This window comes from Gopherus flavomarginatus, chromosome 3, assembly GCF_025201925.1.
Source record: "Gopherus flavomarginatus isolate rGopFla2 chromosome 3, rGopFla2.mat.asm, whole genome shotgun sequence".
NCBI classification, from domain to species: Eukaryota; Metazoa; Chordata; order Testudines; family Testudinidae; genus Gopherus; species Gopherus flavomarginatus.
This window is the reverse complement of record NC_066619.1, coordinates 154,653,055-154,673,096: the sequence shown is the minus strand read 5'-3', so window position 1 is coordinate 154,673,096 and position 20,042 is coordinate 154,653,055. Positions and strand designations below refer to the sequence as shown.

At 47.5% G+C, this 20,042-nt stretch overlaps 2 protein-coding genes across 3 annotated transcripts in view; both read right to left on the bottom strand.

Moving 5' to 3' along the window:
- The window catches only part of SDAD1 (SDA1 domain containing 1), a 37,569-nt gene extending 34,669 nt beyond the window's left edge, over positions 1 to 2,900 (bottom strand). The window contains exons 1-2 of the mRNA XM_050948380.1: positions 2,720 to 2,900; positions 5 to 109 (exon numbers count right to left, since the gene is read on the bottom strand). Of these exons, the coding sequence (XP_050804337.1) occupies positions 5 to 109; positions 2,720 to 2,809 (195 nt within the window). The 5' untranslated portion in view covers positions 2,810 to 2,900. The remainder of the gene's footprint in view (positions 1 to 4; positions 110 to 2,719) is intronic.
- Positions 2,901 to 7,107: 4,207 nt separating this feature from the next.
- Positions 7,108 to 19,808, bottom strand: LOC127047920 (C-X-C motif chemokine 10-like). 2 transcript variants are annotated; one of them, XM_050946837.1, is made up of 4 exons: positions 19,469 to 19,808; positions 18,202 to 18,328; positions 17,497 to 17,586; positions 15,991 to 16,719 (listed from the first exon to the last, which is right to left on the bottom strand). In XM_050946837.1, exons 1-4 carry the CDS (start codon positions 19,527 to 19,529, stop codon positions 16,695 to 16,697), a joined length of 303 nt encoding a protein of 100 aa, XP_050802794.1. In that variant the 5' UTR covers positions 19,530 to 19,808; the 3' UTR covers positions 15,991 to 16,694. The 2 variants fall into 2 exon arrangements, with proteins under 2 accessions (XP_050802795.1, XP_050802794.1); XM_050946838.1 differs by lacking the exons at positions 15,991 to 16,719; positions 17,497 to 17,586 and adding an exon at positions 7,108 to 7,201 and having other exon boundaries at positions 19,469 to 19,565.
- Between the last annotated feature and the right edge of the window lie 234 nt (positions 19,809 to 20,042).

Below are 20,042 nucleotides of genomic sequence, written 5' to 3'. Positions count from 1 at the left end.
TTACCTGTGCCAAGAAGATCACCAATTCAGCCAGCTCCTTCCTAGGCTTATCGGGCTGGAGTTTGAAAATCTCCACATTGGACTGGTAGTGACGATACTGCTGGAGAAACTGAAACACAAATATGGCATTTCATTCTTAGTTGTCATTACTGGATAAGATAGCTTCTCAGTATCAAGGGATCTAAGGCCCCCATTCTGCTCCACCTGAAAACTGCAGCAAAACTCTCTGTGACTTCAGTGGTACAGGATCAGGCCCTTAGAAACCCATTCATGTCAGAGAATCCCCCTCGAAATGGCACGCTTTTTAGCGTACGCGTAACATGCCTCAGGCGGCATGTGACCAGGATTCATCATCGACAACAGTGTGCTGGTTGGATCATTAGCTTCTCTAGCTTGGGAAGGGTACTGAAGGGGAGTGTGATGTGAACGCTGCTCCACGCCCCCTGAAATGGCACTGAGTCCCTTTAAATATAATTATAATTTCCCTGTGACATTCAAGCCAAGCAGCTTTTGATGATCCATCTCAAGTGTCTCAGTGATGTGACTAACAGCTAATCCACGTGAGACGGGTGTATGTCCCTTATTAGGGTGAGATATTAATATTTACGGTGGGGCACAGAGGCACCACTCAAAGTTAGGTTACCATTCTGCTAGAAACTGCATGGACCCCCGGGCCCTGACCTTGCAAAGATTTTATGCACTGGGAGTAGTCAAGCACATGCTTAAGTTTTGCAGGACTGGGGAGCAGCCGAGCACAGTCCCCGTCCAGAAGAGTATGCATCAGAAGCTGGTAAAGCACAAATAGCTGCAGTGCAGGTATAATGCATGCACATTGCCTACAGGCAGGAGAGAGACCAGTGTTGCATAATGCCACTTTAAACCATCATTGTGGTGTGGAGAATTCCTGAGGTTTAAAATTCTGGTTTCAACTCAACCTCTAACCACAGGAGAGACAGTTCTGGATACCTTCCTCGCTGTCCTATTGACCATACGTACATTGGGAGAATGGCTGTGTTTAACATCAAGGATCAAACAGAACAGCTCCCTCGTCCCAAAGCTTATGTTCAACATGATTGTTCCACTGGCATAGACACTATCTTGGACCACGCAAATGCCAGCAGGCTAACCGTTTTTAATACTGATCTGTGTGAAATGAATGAGAGTAGAAATATATTTACAATTTCTCTTCTTTGTGCATCTGACAACACTTAGAGCTTATCTACAACTTAAGTCGATGTAACGTATGTCACTCAGGGGTGTGAAAAAACCATGCCCCTGAGCAACACAAATGACATCGACCTAAATGCTGTCCCCACCAGCACTAAGTCGGCAGGAGACGCTCTCCTGACTACAACACAGCTTTTGTCTCTTGTGGAGGTGCAGTAATTATGCCAACGGGAGGGCGCTCTCCTATCGGCGTAGCGCATCTTCACCCAACGCACCAATGTAGCAGGATAGTGCAGATTCACCCTAAGCGTCTTACCAGTTTTGATGTCTCCCTTATCATTGGTCAGTTTCAGATGTCTGGGTGGAACTTTCAGTAGCAAGAGGGGAGTTTTTATTTTAAAAAGAAATAGGCAATTGTCGGACTACAAGAACTGGTAAGGGAACTTAGGGCTGACATTCTAGCTTTTTTAAGAAGCTAAAATGATGGCAAGCTGGCAGTTTAAGGGCTCGCCAAATGCTTGTACGACAACTCTGAATAAGGTGCAATAGCTGTTCTTTAATACTTCCAGGAGTACACAAGCCCGAAGGCAACTTTTAAAGTCTCTCTTAGGCACTGATCTACACACAAAAGTTGTACCACATTAACTATACTGGCACAGACTTTGCAGCAGAACTGCCTGTCACTCCTCCACCCCTATGGATGCAGTTATACTAGTACAGCAGGGCTTCATAATGGCATAGCTATTCCCCTAAAGGAAGACAAATAAACCACACCAACATAAGGCACCTTTATACGGGTATAACTAAATCGGTAAAAATATCACCCCTGACTAAAACAGTTAAATTGCTGGCAAAAAAGGTGTCTAGTCAGGGCTAAGGCCCTGGTTCAGCTTTATGCTTTAGCACATGCCTAATTTGAAGCATGTAAAGTCAGACTGAGTTCAAGGGATCCAGGTCCATGTCAGAAAGAGAATGAGGCAGCGTGCTGCCTTATACCCCACCATCTCTGGTAAAGGCAGCTGTATCTTAACAGGGGAAAAAGTGCGGTTTTACATCAAAACACCTAACTCCGGCTAGCGCCGACAAGGCACCTCCATGTAGCCAGCCGAGCTGAGAAGCACAGTGCCTCGTCGCCACTAGAATTTCACTCCCATCATCGTCCAACTAGTTATGGCCAGGTAAACACGCCCTTTGTGAGCAAGGGCATACGGCCCTTTGGGGGCAGGGGGGCTGCGGTGTGGGCGTGACACTGACTGGGGGTCACTCTGGTTACCTTCCCAGGACTCGAAGAGGAGCTCTGTGACGCTCGCCAGCCTGCACCTTCCACCAGCAGAAGCTGGCCCATTAAGAGATATTACCTTCCCCGCCCTGTCCCTCTCTGGCACCCGCGGGCCACAACAAGCGGTGTCACTGCCCTCCCAAGGGAAAGAGACCTCTCCATGCTGCGAACTCTGCTTTGCGCACTAAGAATGGGGGCTGGGGCCCAGGGGCGGCCTGGGGGCTGTGCCTGGGGCGGACTCCCCCCGGCGGAGCGGGGGTCTCGGTCTCTCACCTCCTCGGTATAAGCCGGCGGGTCCCGCTTGATCAGGTTCTGCAGCTGGGGCAGGTTACTGGGCAGCTTGTTGTTGTTGCGGCCAGACATGGTTGCTGGAGCCCGGCCGCTACCGCCTACGAGACACTCTGCTCTTCCCGGAACAACCACGTGGGCTACTCCTGGGCGCCGCCATCTTGACTTCCGGCGCTAGTGGAGCCGCAGAGGGGCAAACTTTTTACAAAAGCAACTGCGCGTGCGTTATTCGGGGTCTGGCCTGCTGGGAGCTGGATGCGCCCCCTACAGGCAGAGAGCGCAGCGGCCCAGGAGGCGAGCGCTAGAGATGGGGCTCGTTGGGGCAGGCACAGTGATAGGTGCAGAATGCTTCATTACAGTGTTTCTGGTTAATAGGAACTCGTTGTATTAAAGGGAAAGAGCTGTCCCTGGCCAGCGGAGAGGGGTTTCCAGCTGGGACCGGCAGACCCAGTTCCCCTAAGGTGTTGGACACACACCTAGTTCCCGCTGGAATCAGTAGGAATTAGGTACCTACATACTCGGGAGGATCTGGACCCCTGTGCTGCTCTTCTGGAACCAGCTCCTTTCTGTCAGACCAGGGACGTACATCTCAGCCCCTTCTCGCTGCTACACCAAGGCAAAGAGCTGCCATGTAAATGGGAATCAGGCCCAGAGCCTTTTCAGGGAGGTGCCTGGCACCAGCTTTCCTGCTCCGCTTTGCCAAAGGAGTGTGGCACTAGCTTTCCTGCTCCGCTTTGCCAAAGGCCAAGTGTGTTGACTTGACCTTCAGGAGAAGCTGCAATGCTTATCTATTCTTCCAGGGTTTTCTTTGGGGCGACACGGAAAGGTAAATAGATGAGTGGGGATGGGGTGCAGTTCTAGTGTTAGAGGTGTAGGAGGAGGACTTGATAAAGTGCTGTGGGTTGGATATTGGTTTACCAACATTGAACTCTCTATACGTGTATTTTTATCAAATTAATATGGTAGGATATTAGCATTAATTCTCAGATGGAGTTAGTCAGCTGTAAATAGAAGTGAAAGTAAGCCAGTGCGGCCTGGTACAGAGTACCAGTAAAAAAAGATGCAGGAGTATACTGGCAAGTAAGTGGAGCATTCAGTACTGGCTTACTTTCACCTCTTTTGGCTGCATAAAAAACAGTTTAAACTCAGAGCTAATTTTTATTTAGCTAATTTCTAATTAGCTTGGAAAGGGAAACAGTCACATTTGTTTCTCTCCTCCCTCCTCCTCCAGTCAGGCTGCTAAGACGGCTAGGTTCTGCATTCCGCCCCCTCCCCAATGCACTCAGCAGGGGCTCCCCTCTAGCTTGTAGCCAGGTCCAGCTTCGGGGGTTTTGCCACCCCAAGCAGCAGAAAAAAAAAAAAAAGCCACTATCGCGATCTGTGGCAATTCAGCGGGAGGTCCTTCGCTCCAACCGGGAGTGAGGGACCCTCCGCCGAATTGCCGCCGAATAGCTGGACGTGCCGCCCCTCTCTGGAGTGGCCGCCCCAAGCACCTGCTTGCTAAGCTGATGCCTGGAGCCAGCCCTGCTTGTAGCAGGGGGACTGGCTGAGGGAGAAACCTCCCCAGGATGTCTGCTGCCTGCATAAGAACAGTTTGAATTTAGCTGTTCACTCCACAGTTCAGACAGAGGAATAGGGGCCATTTCTGGCATCCTTGTTAATTACACTCACAGTTGTTGGGGGGTGGGGGTGAGACCAAGGTGGAGGCAGAATACAATAGGCATTTGGCTGCACAGCTTAAATCCAGAGCTAATAAAAGCCAGTGGAAGGGGAAAAGTCACTGTCACATCCATTTCTCTCCTCCCTCCTCCTCCAGCCCCAACAACTGTGAGTGAAATTAACAAGGATTCCAGAAATGGCCCCTAATCCCGCAGGTTGAACCAGGGAGTAAACAGTTGAGTTTAAACTGTTCCTATGCAGGCAGCAGGCATCTTGGGGAGGTTTCTCCTTCACCCAGTCCCCCTGCTCCCTGCTACAAGCTAGAAGGAAGCTGCTCCAGCCCCTGCTGAGTGTGGAAGTCGGGGAACGCGGAGCCAAGCTGTGTCAGCAGTCTGGCTGGAGGAGGAGGGAGGACATTGTATGATAGTGAGTTTTCACTTTTTCAGGCTTATTCCTCTATGAAAGTTTTATTACAGACAGTACTAGTAGTAGTAGTAGCTTTATTTTCTATAGTGAAGTCACGCAATGGGAGGTATGAAGTATGTAGCAGAGGTGGGTTGCTTGCCTTTGGACTGTACCAGTAAGAAATTTAACTTACTTTCACCCTGGCCCCGCCCCTTTCAGGGTGGAGGGCAGAGTAGGCCCCCATACCGGTAAGAATTGTATTTTTACTGTTTCCCCTGCCTGTAAATATACCTAGCACTATGAATGAAATTTCAGCTGATGAATGATACAATAGTGCAAACTACAAGGCAACTGTTACAGTTTTCAGTGTCTTTTATTCACTTTAACTGGTTTATTTTTAAAAGGGGAAGTCTAACACAAGGAAAGTTTGTAAATATTCTATTACAGTCATTTGTTATATTACATTTCATAATGATCAGATGCATTTAGTCTATAAATGTTTATACGTAAGTTAAACACGGAGTGTGGTTTGCTTTAGATTATAAGCCTTCTTCAATTTATTTATAAAGCCTACAGACAAATGTTTTACATACCCTAGAACAACAATCTTATGTGATATTATATGTTAACATGGTACATGTATATCTAAGAATTACATTAATTTCAAACCTGGTAGAAAAAATAACTTGGAATTCTTAGTATGTGTTACCTGAGAATATTTTTATCTCTGAGCTATGATTATAATATAATAACCCATCCATGTGACTCAAAGAGGGAGCCTGAAGTGCTCAAATCTTAAAATATCATTAGTCTGTTGAAGTGATCTTTAGCTCTTCTCCTTTACCGGTGAGTGCTTTGTGAAGACCTGTCAAAATAAACACAGTGGGAACTTTATGCTTTCATTAGAATGTTTCTTTCGGGATTACACATACAGAAGAGCTTGATTTTCCTCACACTAGCTTTACGCTGTGCCACTCCACTGGACTTACTCTGATTTACACCAGTTTAAGACACATCAGTATCAAGGCCGGTGCAACCATTTAGGCGAACTAGGCGGTAGCCTAGGCACTGGCATTTAGGGGGCGCCATTTTCTTCGGCAGTGGCTGGATCTTCGGCCGCCCTGGTCGCCGTCTGCATTTAGGCAGAGGGAGCTGGGGCAGGAGAGTGCGGCGAGGGCCGCCTGCAGCAAATAAGGTGGGGGGGGCGTCACACAGGGGAGCTCCCCGCCCCAGCTCACCCCTGCCCTGCCTCCTCCCCAAGCATGCCATGGCTGCTTCACTTCTCCTGCCTCCCAGGCTTGCGGTGCCTAAGCTGAAGCAGCCACAGTGTGCTCGGGGAGGAGGCGGGGCAGGGGTGAGCTGCTTCACTTGTCTTGCCTCCCAGGCTTGCGGCGCCAATCAGCTTAGGCACTGCAAGGCTGGGAGGTGGGAGAAGTGAAGTGGCCACAGCATGCTCAGGGTGCTCGTGTGCGGAGCAGGGGTGAGCTGGGGCAGGGGGGTGTCTCAGGGCGGAGAGTGGGGAGCTGCCGCAAGGGGGCACCTCAGAGCGGAGGGGGGAAGCTGCCGCGGGGGGGGGGGGCCTCAGGCCGGGGACATGGGGGAGCTGCCGCAGGGGGAGCGCCTCAGGGCGGGGGGGGAGGGCTCAAGATGGAAGTTTCGTCTAGGGTGCGAAACATCCTTGCACCGGCCCGGATCAGTATCAGGACCATCAAGTACTTGGTAGAACAGCAGGTTAAATTTAAAGGACCAGATTCTGCCACTGTGAAGATGATTGGCACCTTATGCTGTGAATAGTCCCGTTGCTTTCTATCGGATTACTTGTGGAGTAAGGTGTTACTCGGTGAGAGTAAATGTGGCACAATCTGGTCCTAAAGGATTGTGTGATTTCTCAACAGGCATCATGGATGGCCTTTCTTCCCAGTTTTTGAAGCCCCCCCATGGGTGAAAAGCCCCAAAATTCAGCACAACTGAGTGTAGTACAGAGTCTGAGATACACAGGTTATTTAAATGAACTTGGTTTTCCCTTTGAAACTATGCAGTGCAATTGACCTGCTCTTTTGCGTGAAGCAGGAGGTATTGCTGAAATGGGGAGTTCTGTATACCACAGATAGCTTATACTATCTCCCAAGAAATCTGCCATTTTCTGGGGTTGCAATGCAGGTTTCTGAGGATGCTGTGAGCAGTGGTTTAGCCACAGGCTGTGATACTACAGAGACCATTGATTGAGCCCAAAGTTCGATCTCAAGAATGTCTGAGAATGAAGCGAGCTCTTAAACACATGAGTTTTTCCCTGCAGATGGATGGGAAACCTACCTTTTCTTGACGAGGGCTGTCACCATCTTCCGTACCCATTTGGAATTAGGGTTCAAGCATCTTTGCTCTCCAGTGGGCTTCAAAGTCGCACTGAAATGAACAGAGCAAAACAGAATTCATTTCCATACAATGGAAAGGTCACCATTGTCTTTGTCATCTGGGAACAGGGTCTGAATAGCAGGAGTCCGGCTCTTGGTGAGCTGAGTGATACGCTACATTGTCGCCATGAGCTGGGAACAAATATAAAATCAAACGACCTCAAATCAGCTAAAGCATTTGAATGATCTACCTGATGTATTTCTATGTACCCAGCAAGTGGGATCTAGGTTCTTATGTAGCCTCAGGGCCTGATTCCCTACAACCTGTAGTCATTGATCCCTGTGCCAAGGGAGTGCAGAAAATGCTCCTCTTCAGATCTGGGGTCAATGACTAAACAAGGCAGTGAGCCCTGGAGAATCCCACCCTCCAGGCTAGTCCTCAGTTGGTGTATTTCCATGGGAGTCTATGAAGCTGTGTTGATCACACCAGCTGATGATCTGGGCCTTAGTCTCTAGCCTCATTGCATTTCGCTTTGCTTGTAATACGGAGATGGACATCAGAATCTGGGGTTATGTTAAGGGAGGAGGAATCCCCATATTTCCTGCCATTGCAACAGCCCCACTGAGTGGTGATAGCTGAGTGATTAAGTCATTACTCACATGATCTCAACATGGTCACAGGAGGAGCTCTTGGGAATCACTTCTATTTTTCCTAAGGCTTTTCGCTGAATGAAATCAGAACCTTTGTCTATGCAACTGCAACGTCCTTTTCCATAGGTCAACTGCCCTAAAAGAAATGGGCCCAGGAGAGAGAGAGATTAGAACGATATTTGATACCTAAGATGTCTTCAATAAAATATATGTAAGTTGGAAGAGGAGAGGTTGAAAACACTCCATTTCTACCTCAGGGCTGCAGAGTAATTTGTCCTGCAATGTTTCCATGAGCATATTTACATTGGGACAATGTCACAAAAAGCTACACTCTTTTGCCTTGATCTCATTAGTTTTGAAGTCAGAGGGCCTGATTCTGCTCTCACACGAGTCAGTGGAAAACAGGAGCCACCCTGGTGTAAAAGTGATGGGAGTGAATGAGCAGTTGGAACTAAAATCATTGTTGCTCACAAAGTGTCTGATCCAACACCCATTGAAATCAGTAGGAAAGTTCCCACTGACTTCACTGTGCTTTGGATCAGGCCCAAAATGTCTTCTTCTGGTGATTAAAACAAGACAAAATATGATAGCCTGAGGCTGATTTCACACCCTTATGAACTAGGGTTCAGTCTGGGCACAAATCCAAGCCTGCCGAAAATTCTCATATTCATTTCCCTGCTAAATACAAGCTGATCGGTCTGAGTCCTGTGTGGACAACACACACCTTCTAGACACAAGCAGAGAGGACAGATGTTTGCGCGCTGCAGTAGAACACTAACCCTGAACTGAGATCACTTTTTTCCACAAAAGTAATTTCCAAGCATTTATTCTACACAGCTTTCCAGTGACTCACGCCTCTGGCTTTCTCACTGCATTACACGTCTTTTGTGATATTGCTGCCTCTTACCTTGAATTTCAGCTGCAATCAGGAGCAGTGAACAAAGGACAACAGCCCAGGTTCCCTTCATGATGATGAGAGTGAAGGTTCTTCTGTATTATTTTTGGATGTGTGGGAGAGATGGAGGAGTGCCTAAGAGAAAGTTTTTCCCTGTGTACATTTATACACTAAGCCTTTTCCCTCCTTCATGCTGATTGGTCTTGATTACTGCCATCATAGCTAAAATAACCAGAGTTTGTTCAAGCTGTGCAGGGAAATCCCAGCAGGTGACAGAATTGTTTTGCTTTGCCAACTGTTCCCTTTTAATTGAAATTCCTGATTTCTCATAAGGAAACAAACTAGGTTTCACTTTCAGTGAGTCCTAGGAAGTGATGGACACACGCCTGTATGTGTGCATGGAGCCTTTTTGCTCTCATAGGCAAAAATTACACCGGGGTAATTCCTGAAGTGAAAACCACAAATAAACATTGTGTGGGGTGAGTAGTTGGGGGATGGGAGTCAAATTTTCTCAGCTCCTGTCGCTCCATTAAGGGTGCCCTGTTTTCTCAAATCTCCTGGGAATCTGCTTGGAAACATGGACCAAACTGTTCACTACAAATTCTATGCAAGTGTGAAGGCTGTGCTAATAGAAAACAAGTGCAGTATTTCTGTTAATATTTAAAAACCCCAAAGCTGAGTCAACTCACATTTAGGATTAAGGGACTGGGGTTGAAATAATCTGACTCTGTTTTCTCTGTCCCACCCCTGAAATATTTTGGGGGGCTTTAACTTTAAGAAATTCCTATGGGTTACTGTCTCCTGTGAGATCATTCAGACAGCTCCCTGCACATATTCCCTGCACACATTCCATGGCCCTCCATCTGTGACAGCCTTGCAAATACATTTACCTCACTTTTCTGCTACTTCAGCATTATGATCGTTTCCTAAGAGTCATGGGAAGTGAAACCTACTTACTGTTCTGAAGAGAGAACAGGCATTTAAATGGAAAGGGAACAGATAGCAAAGACAAAAATTCCACAGGACTATTGGCTTTTGTGACTTGTCCACCTAGACTATATACTCTCTACTTAGTTTAATTTACAAAGCAATATTTTCAGTGATTCTGTGCAAGGAGTCAAAGTGGTAGCTGTGCTAGTCTGTATCAGCGAAAACAATGAACAGTTCTCATGTTAGAGACTAACAAATTTATTTGGGCATAAGCTTTCGTGGGCTAAAATCCACTTATTCAGATGCATGGAGTGGAAAATACAGTAGCAGGTGTATATACACAGTACATGGAAAGATGGGAGTTGCCTTACCAAGTGCGGGGTCAGTGCTCCCCGAGACAATTCAATTAACAGTAGAATACCAAGGGAGGAAAAATCACTTTTATAGTGGTAATGAGGGTGGCCCACTTCAGACAGTTGACAAGGTGTGAATAACAGTCAGGGGAAGTTAGTATGGGGAAATTAGGTTTTGTAATGACCCATCCAGGGCCTATTCAGGCCTAATTTGATGGTGTCCAATTTGCAAATTAATTCCAGTTGTGCAGTTTCTCGTTGGAGTCTGTTTTTGAAGTTTTTTTGTTGAAGAATTGCCACATTTAAATCTGTTATTGAGTGACCAGGGAGATGGAAGTGTTCTCCTACTGTTTTTGAATGTTATAATTCCTGATGTCAGATTTGTGTCCATTTATTCTTTTGCGTAGAGACTGTCCAGTTTGGCCAATGTACATGGCAGAGGGGCATTGCTGGCACATGATGGCATATATCACATTGGTAGATGTGCAGGCGAATGAGCCTCTGATGCTATGGCTGATGTGGTTAGGTCCTATGATGGTGTCCCTTGAATAGATATGCGGACAGAATTGGCACCGGGGTTTGTTCCAGGGTTTGGTTCCTGGGTTAGTGTTTTTGTTGTGTGGTGTGTAGTTGCTGGGGAGTATTTGCTTCAGGTTGGTGGCTGTCTGTAAGCGAGGTCTGGCCTGTCCCCCAAGATCTGTGAGAGTGAGGAATCATCCTTCAGGATAGGTTATAGATCCTTGATGATGTGCTGGAGAGGTTTTAGTTGAGGGCTGTAGGTGACAGCTAGTGGAGTTCTGTTACTTTCTTTGTTGGGCCTGTCTTGTAGTAGGTGACTTCTGGGTACCCTACTGGTTCTGTCAATCTGTTTCTTCTCTTCACCAGGTGGGTACTGACCCCCCACTTGGTAACGCAACTCTCATCTTTTCATGTGCTGTATATTTATACCTGCCTGCTGTATTTTCCACTCCATGCATCTGATGAAGTGGGTTTTAGCCCAGGAAAGCTTATGCCCAAATACATTTGTTCGTCTCTACTGTGTCACAAGGACTCCTTGTGGTTTTTGCACAAGGAGTGTAGTGTTATGTAGTGTGAGTACAGGCCCTGGATTTTGGCCTTTAGCAATTGTTGTGTCTTCTGCTCTTTCACAACATATGAAATATGAAGGAACCACACAGGTTCAGTGAGGTCCAAATTGTGGTATATTAAAACGTGTTAAAATTGTAGGTTATAACTTCAAATTTCAGGGAAGGAGTGGTTCCCCTGTTTCTGCTTGCAGGCTAGAGGGCTCTGCAGTGAAGTGTGTGAGTTGGGCCTAACACTAGCAGCAGTGAGTTTGCAGTCAGAAAGACCTGTAGTAAGATAGAGTGAGTTGTTCCTCACTGCTTTAGGGAGCAGACTGCTTTGTCTCCCTCTGTTTTTGGGTTTGTGATGGGGCGGACTGGCCCCACACTGGGACTGAGAGACTTAACCCTTCCCTTTTGGCAGAGAGAGCCAAGCCCTTGTGGCTCCTCTGGGCATGCTCCAACTGGGAGTCAAGCATAAAAGCCTGCAGAACCTCTCGGCCAGGGCTGGTGGCTGGGGAAGGAGGATGTCCTGCAGAAGCTCCAGCCCAGGAGCAGTTATGACCCTTACAGGAGGGAGCTGAGGAGCCGGGAAGCAGGCCCAGAGAGTGGCAGCTGTTGGAACCCCAGGGAGTGCCAGGTGCTGAGGAACCTGAAGACCCTGATGCCACAGGGACTGCTACGTTTGGGAGGACTGGTAGGAAGTGACCCAGGGGAGGGAAGGGAGTGGTATCTACCACCACTCTGAGGGCAGCATGTTGCAGTAGGATTCCTCGCTGACCTGTGGCAGATCATGCCGTCACTGGCAGGGCCCTGGATTGGAGCCTGGTGAAAGCAGATGGGCCCCGGGCTCCCCTACCAGGGGTCTCTAAGCTCCCCCACCCCATTGTGACAACATAGTTCACTGACTCCTCTCTCACCCCAAAGGAGATAGATGGACTCCAGCCACTGGGCCATGCTATCCCCTGAGGGGAAGAGAATTTAGAGAGATTCTGGCCATTAGGCCATGATGCTGTAGGAGCACACTATAGAGACTCTGGCCACTAGGCCGCGCTACCCTGTCAGGGGAAAGAAGAGCAGACAGACTCTGGCCACTAGGCTATGCTCCTTTAGGAACACACTATAGAGACTCCGGCTGCTAGGCTGTGCTATCCTGCCAAGGGAAGAAAGTGCAGAGAGACTCTGGCCATTAGGCCCCACTGCTTTAGGAGCACACTATAGGGACTCCGGCCACTAGGCCGTGCTTTCCTACCAGGGGAAGCGGATTTAGAGGGACTCTGGCCATTGGGCCATACAGCCCTGACTACCGGGGAGGTAGTAAGACTAATGTAGATGCACGGAGGAGGGGTTAACCTCACCCTCCTTGAATCAAAGGGGTTGACGAGGTACAAAACCCACCACAGGGTTCTTGTGTGTTATAGTTCTGAACTCTAAGACATAAAGAAGTGTTACATTTGAAGGGACCTGGCTGGAGGGCCACATCACTAGAAGAGGGAGACTACCACACAGGCAGAACAGCTACCAGCAGGAGACACACACACACCCAGTGAAGAGAGAGTTGCTACACCACACCTGGCTATCAGGAGACACCAGCTGACCCCTTCACAGGCCCCTAATCAGGAAAACACTGTGAGCACATACCCAAGTCTTATTTGCATCAGTGGGAAACCAACTGATATGTTACAGCATATCTGGGGGTTTCTACTCTAACTAAAATAAACTAAGAATTCTGTATTAGACTGGCACGCCAAACAGATAAGCAACTGGGAGACCAAAAGGGCAGTGAAGCTTCCTGCTATTAATACAAAAGAACTGTGGTGTAAAAAAAAACATTGTGCTAGAAAATAATGAACTAAAATGGAAGAATCCTTTAGCCTCAAATGATATTCTGCAAGTTGAAGGGCTGAGTATTGTGTGAGAAGAGTCATCGATTCCAAGGCCAAAAGGGACCATTGTGATGATCTGGGACATGTCTGTGATATGAAACTATAACAGCATAGCTACAGTGCTGTAGCTATGCTACAATAACCCCATAGTAGAGATGCAGGCCACCGTGACATCACTGTAGGACGGATGTGGGCAAACTATGGCCCGCAGGCCACATCCGGCCCTTGGGACCGTCCTGCCCGACCCCTGAGCTCCCAGCCGGGGAGGCTACCTCCAACCCCTCCCCTGCTGTCCCCCCTGTCCCACAGCCATGCCACCATGTAGTCAGCACAACTTGTGCCCGCCTTCCTCCCAGGCTTTCTAATAAGCCAGTCCTGCTGCTCTGAGCGGCATAGTAAGGGAGTTAGGGGATCGGATAAGGGGCGGCGGGTTCCAAGGGACATTCAGGGGACAAGGAGCAGGGGGCGGTTGGATGTGGTGAAGGTTCTGGGGGTGGGGCAGTCAGGGGACAGGGAAAGCGGGGGTTGGGTAAGCATGGGAGTTCTGGGGGGGGCCTGTCAATGGATGGGGGTGTGGATAGGGGTCAGGGCAGTCATGGGACAAGGAGATGTGGGGGCTGGATAGGGGATGGGAGTCCTGGGGGGCCAGTCAGGGGATGGGGAGCAGGGGGGTTGGATAGGCGTAGGAGTTCTGGGGGGCCTGTCCGGGCAGGGCTATGGAAAGGGGTCAGGGCAGTTAGGGGACAGGGAGCAGGCAGGGTTGTATAGGGGTGGGGTCCTGGGGGGATGTTAGGGGTGGGAGTCCCAGGAGGGGACATTCAGGGGACAAGGAGCAGAGGGGTTGGATGGGTCGGTGGTTCTGAGGGAGACAGGGGGCAGGAAGTGGGAGGGGGCAGATAGGGAGTTGGGGGCCAGGCTGTTTGGGGAGGCACAGCCTTCCCTACGCAGCCCTCCATACTGTTTTGCAACCCCGATGTGGCCCTCGGGCAAAAAAGGTTGCCCACCCCTGCTGCACCTCTCCAAGCAGGCGGTAGCTAGGTCAACAGAAGCATTCTTCTGTCAGCCTAGCTACACCTACCCGAGGAGTTCGGTCAACATAGCCACATGACTCAGGTATGTGAGAAATCCACCCCCCTGAGCAATGTAGCCATGCCAACCTAAACTTTAAGTGTAGACCAGGCCCCAGTCTGACTTGTATCACACAGGCCATAGAACTTCCCGAGAACTTCCCCAGTATCTCTTTCAGAGAAAAATCCAATCGTGATCTGAAAATTGACAGTGATGGAGAATCCACCACAACGTTTGGAAAATTGTTTCCAGGCCCAGATTTAAGGCAGGCAACCGAGATGACAGCCTGGGGTGCCGGAGTTTGGAGCGCGAGGCTTGAGGTGCTGTTTTTATTGTACAGATCCTAGCATGCACATTTATCATCTTATATGACAGGGATAAATCATGCATCAAAGTCTTGAAATGGGCTACAAATGCAATAAAAAATAAGGTGTTCGAAACTTTAACAAATGGGGGGAACTGAAGATCTCCTCGCCTGGGTTGCTATTTGCTGTAGGGCCAGGCTGGATTGATTCAATGGTTAATTACCCTCACTGTTAAAAAATTATACTTTATTTCCAGTCTGAATTTGTCTAGCTTCAGTTTCCAGCCACTGGATCGTGTTGTACCCCAGTACTAAGCTTGGTATAAAGATCTGTACGAGACCAACATGTTTAGAAGAAGTGAGTATGGGCTTGTCTATGTAGGGCATTTAGTGGCATAATTATACTAGGATATTTATACTACCGTAGTTATACTGGTATAAATCCCTGTGTAGGCACACTAATCCAAGACTAAGAGTGCCTTTTTCCAATTTAGTTTGTCAGTTTAGGCCTTGTCTACACTACCAAGTTTTGTCGCTAAAAACTGCCTTTTGGCCACAAAACAGCAAGAGCGTACACACTATAATGAGAGTTTTGTCAGGAAAAATGCCCAGTTTTGGTGAGAAAACCTTCCACCCCTACGAGAGACTTTTGTCTTTTCTCTTCCCTTTATTGTCGACAAAGAGCCAGTGTAGACACTGCTGATTGTTTTGTCGACAGAACTGGCTTCCGCCTGCCCTGATTGCTCTGCTCAGTGTTTTGATCTCTGCTGCCCTGCAGACATGCACCATCCCCTTTCAAAGCTCTGGGAAGTATCTGTGTGCTGCTGAGGGTGCTGGGCAGCAAGGCCAGCACTAGAGATGGGGCTTGTTGGGGCAGGCACAGTGATAGGTGCAGAATGCTTCATTAAAGTGTTCCCAGTTAATAGGAATTCGTTGTATTAAAGGAAAACAGCTGTCCCTGGCCAGCGGAGAGGGGATTCCAGCTGGGACTGGCAGGCCTAGTTCCCCTAAGGTGTTGGGCACCTAATTCCTGCTGGAATCAGTAGGAATTAGGTACCTACATACTCTGGAGAGTCTGGGCCCCTGTCCTACTCTTCTGGGACCAGCTCCTTTCTGTCACAGACCAGGGACACACGTCTCAGCCCCTTCGTGCTGCCACAGCAAGGCAAAGAGCCGCCATGTAAACGGGAATCAGGCCCAGAGCCTCTTCAGGGAGGTGCCCTTCAGTGTGGCACTAGCTTTCCCGCCTCACTTTGCCAAAAAACAAATGTGTTGACTTGACCTTCAGGAGAAGCTGCAATGCTTATCTATTCTTCCAGGGTTTTCTTTGGGGCGACATGGAAAGGTAAGTAGATGAGTGGGGATGGGATGCAGTTCTGGAATTAGAGGTGTAGGAGGAGGACTTGAGAAAGTACTATTGGTTGCATATTGGTTCACTATAGTGCACATTAATGTACGCAAGCATTGAGCTTTCTATATGTGTATTTTTTCCAAATTAATATGGTAGGATATTAGCATTAATCCTCAGATGTAGTTAGTCAACTGTAAATATATCTAGCACAATGAATGAAATATCAGCTGATGAATGATTACGTAGTACAAACTCCAAGGCAACTGTTACAGTTTCAGTGTCTTTTATTCACTTTAATTTGTTTATCTTTAAAAGGAGAAGTCTAACACAAGGAATGTTTGTGAATATTCTATTACAGTCATTTGTTATATTACATTTCTTAATGATCAGATGCATTTAATCTATGTAATAATTGTTTACATATCAGTTAAACACAGAGTGTGGTTCGCTTTAGATTATAAACCTTCTTCAATTTTATTTATAAAGCCTACAGGCAAATGTTTCGCATACCCTAGTACAACAATCATATGTGATATTATACAAATTAACATAGTACATGTATATATAGGAATTACATTAATTTCAGACCTGCTAGAAAAACTAATTTGGAATTCTTAGTGTGTGTTACCTGAGAATATTTTTATCTCCAAGTTATGATTATTATAATAATATAATAACCCATCCATGTGACTCAAAGAAATATTTGCTAATTAGTTAAGCAGAATCCACTTATAGCCACCCGGAGACCCCAAAGACAAACTGGGCCTTTACTGTCACTGGTTTGCCAGTAGGATTACTGAGGTTACAGAGGCCTCACTACATGTCCTGCCGTGACAGGCTCATGTTCCATCACAGTGCTGAGATGATGTCATACCCAGATGTTACCTTAATGGATGCAACGACTTTGTGTTGGGAACAACTTGCCTCAGCTGCAGCATTTGTGTTTTAAGAGCTGTAGAGCCAGGTGGAAGAAACAGACAAGTTCATTGCTCATTGGAGAGGGAGACTGAAGTGCTGTTGAAGTGATCTTTAGCTCTTCTCCTTTACAGGTGAGTGCTTTGTGAAGACCTGTCAAAATAAACACAGTGGGAACTTTATCCTTTCATTAGAATGTTTCTTTCTGGATTTCACATACAGAAGAGCTTGATTTTCCTCTCACACTAGCTTTACGCTGTGCCACTCCACTGGACTTACTCTGATTTACACCAGTTTAAGTCACATCAGAACCAGAGCCATCGAGTACTTGGTAGAACAGTAGATTAAATTCAAAGGACCAGATTCTGCCATGCCACTGTTAAGCTGATTGGCACCTTACTCTGTGAATAGTCCCGTTGCGTTCTATCAGATTACTTGTGGAGTAAGGTGTTACTCAGCGAGGGTAAATGTGGCACAATCTGGTCCTAAAAGATTATGTGATTTCTCAATAGGCATCATAGATAGCCATTCTTCCCAGCTTTTGAAGTCCACACGAGTAAAGATCCCCAAAATTAAGCACAAGTCAGTTTAGTACTGAGTCTGAGACACACAGGCTGTTTAAACCAACTTGGTTTTCCCTTTGAAACTCTGCAATGCATTTGACCTGATCTTCTGCGTGAAGCAGGGGGTATTGCTGCAATGGGGAGTTCTGTATACCCCAGATAACTTATACTGTCTCCCAAGAAATCTGCCATTTTCTAGCGTTGCAATGCAGGTTTCAGAGGACGCTGTGAGCAGTGGTTTAGCCACAGGCTATGAGACTGCAGAGACCATTGATTGAGCCCAAAGTTCGACGTCAAGGATGTGTAAGAATAAAGCGAGCTCTTTAGCCCATGAGAGCTTTTCCCTGCAGACGGATGGGAAACCTACCTTTTCTTGACGAGGGCTGTCACCATCTTCCGAACCCATTTGGAATTAGGGTTCAAGCATCTTTGCTCTCCAGTGGGCTTCAAAGTCGCACTGAAATGAACAAAGCAAAACAGAATTCATTTCCATACAATGGAAAGGTCACCATTGTCTTTGTCATCTGGGATCAGGGTCTGAATAGCAGGAGTCTGGCTCTTGGTGAGCTGAATGATACGCTACATTGTTGCCATGAGCTGGGAACAAATATAAAATCAAACGACCTCAAATCAGCTAAAACATTAGAAGGATCTACCTGATGTATTTCTATGTACCCAGCAAGTGGGATCTAGGTTCTCATCTAGCCTCAGGACCTGATTCCCTACAACCTGTGTAGTCATTGATCCCTGTGCCAAGGGAGTGCAGAATATGCTCCTCCTCAGATCTGGGGTCAATGGCTAAACAAGGCAGCGGGCCCTGGAGAATCCCACCCTCCAGGCTAGTCCTCAGTGGTGTATTTCCATGGGAGCCTATGAAATTGTGTCGATCACACCAGCTGATGATCTGGGCATTCGTCTCTAGCCTCATTGCACTTCGCTTTGCTTGTAATACGGAGATGGACATCAGAATGTGGGGTTACATTAAAGGGGGAGGAGGAATCCCCATATTTCCTGCCATTGCAACAACAGCCCCACTGAGTGGTGATAGTTGAGTGATTAAGTCATTACTCACATGATCTCAACATGGTCACAGGAAGAGCTCTTGGGAATCACTTCTATTTTTCCTAAGGCTTTTTGCTGAATGAAATCAGAACCTTTGTCTATGCAGCTGCAACGTCCTTTTCCATAGGTCAACTGCCCTAAAAGAAATGAGCCCAGGAGAGAGAGAGATTAGAATGATATTAGATACCTGAGATGTCTTCAGTAAAGTATATCTAAGTCGGTAGAGGAGAGGTTGAAAACACTCCATTTCAACCTCAGAGCTGCAGAGTAATTTGACCTGCAATATTACCACGTTCATATTTACATTAGGACAAAGTCACAAAAAGCGCTACACTCTTTTGCCTTGATCTCCATTCGTTTGTTTACACTAGGCCCTTCTGAACCTCTTTCTTCCAGAGCTGAGAATTTCTTTTCTGTTATCAGTCTCTTTTGGAAGTCAGAGGGCCTGATTCTACTCTCACACGAGTCAATGGAAAATAGGATTTGCCCCGGTGTAAATGTGACGAGAGGGAATGAGCAGTTGGAACTAAAATCATTGTTGCTCACAAAGTGTCTGATCCAACACCCAGTAAAATCAGTGGGAAAGTTCCCACTGACTTGAATGTGCTTTGGATCAGGCTCAAACCGTCTTCCTCCGGTGATTAAAACAAGACAGAATTTGATCGACTGAGGCTGATTTCACACCCTTAGAAACTAGGGGACAGTCTGGGCACAAATCCAAGCCTGCTGAAAATTCTCATATTTCCCTGCTAAATACAAGCTGATCAGTCTGAGTCCTGTGTGGACAACACACACCTTCTAGACACAAGCAGAGAGGACAGATGTTTGCGAGCAGCAGTAGAACATAAACCCTGAACAAAGATCACTTTTTTCCAACAAAAGTAATTTCCAAGCATTTATTCTACACAGCTTTCCAGTGACTCATGCCTCTGGCTTTCTCGCTGTATTACACGTCTTTTGTGATATTGCTGCCTAGGGCCGCCCGGGGGGGGCAAGAGGGGCAATTTGCCCCAGGCCCTGGGCCCTGCAGGTGCCCCCACGAGAGTTTTTCGGGGCCCCTGGAGCGGGGTCCTTCACTCACTCCGGGGGCCCCGGAAAACTCTCTCGGGGCCTGGGCCCCTGGAGCTTCTTCTGCACCTGGTCTTCGCCGGTGGAGGGCCTTCCACTCCGTGGCGGAAGGACCCCCCACTGCCAAATTCCTGCCGAAAAGGGACCCGTCGCCACCGAAGACCCCAGGCCCCCGGAATCCTCTGGGAGGTCCTGTTGCTGCCTCTTACCTTGAATTTCAGCTGCAATCAGGAACAAGGAACAAAGGACGACAGCCCAGGTTCCCTTCATGGTGATGAGAGTGAAGGTTCCTCTGTATTATTCTTGGATGTGTGGGAGAGATTGAGGAGTGCCTAAGAGAAAGTGTTTCCCAGTGTACATTTATACACTAACCCTTTTCCCTCCTTCATGCTGATTGGTCTTGATTACTACCATCACAGCTAAAATAACCAGAGATTATTCAATCTGTGCGGGGAAGTCCCATCGGGTGACAGAATTGTTTTGCTTTGCCACCTGTTCCCTTTTAATTGAAATTCCTGATTTCTCATAAGGACTCAAACTAGGTTTCACTTTCAGTGAGTGTTAGGAAGTGATTGACGCACACCTCTATGTGTGCATGGAGAGGAGCTGCCTGTTTGCTCTCCTAGGCAACAATAACACAGCGGTAATTCTTGAAGTGAAAGCCACAAATAAACATTGTGTGGGGTGAGGAGTCGGGGGAAGGGAGTCTAGTTATCTCAGCTCCTGTCCCTCCATTGAGGGTGCCCTGTTTTCTCATATCTCCTAGGAATCTGCTTGGAAACA

What these genes read in the sequence shown, in the direction of transcription:
- LOC127047920 (XM_050946837.1), bottom strand. Translation starts at nt 19,529, where the DNA reads ATGAAGGGAACCTGGGCTGTCGTCCTTTGTTCCTTGTTCCTGATTGCA. An exon ending in TGTGACCATGTTGAGATCAT is followed by an intron (nt 17,587 to 18,201) that starts GTGAGTAATGAC and finishes TGTTCATTTCAG; the next exon opens with TGCGACTTTGAAGCCCACTG. An exon ending in ACAGCCCTCGTCAAGAAAAG is followed by an intron (nt 16,720 to 17,496) that starts GTAGGTTTCCCA and finishes TTATTTTGACAG; the next exon opens with GTCTTCACAAAGCACTCACC.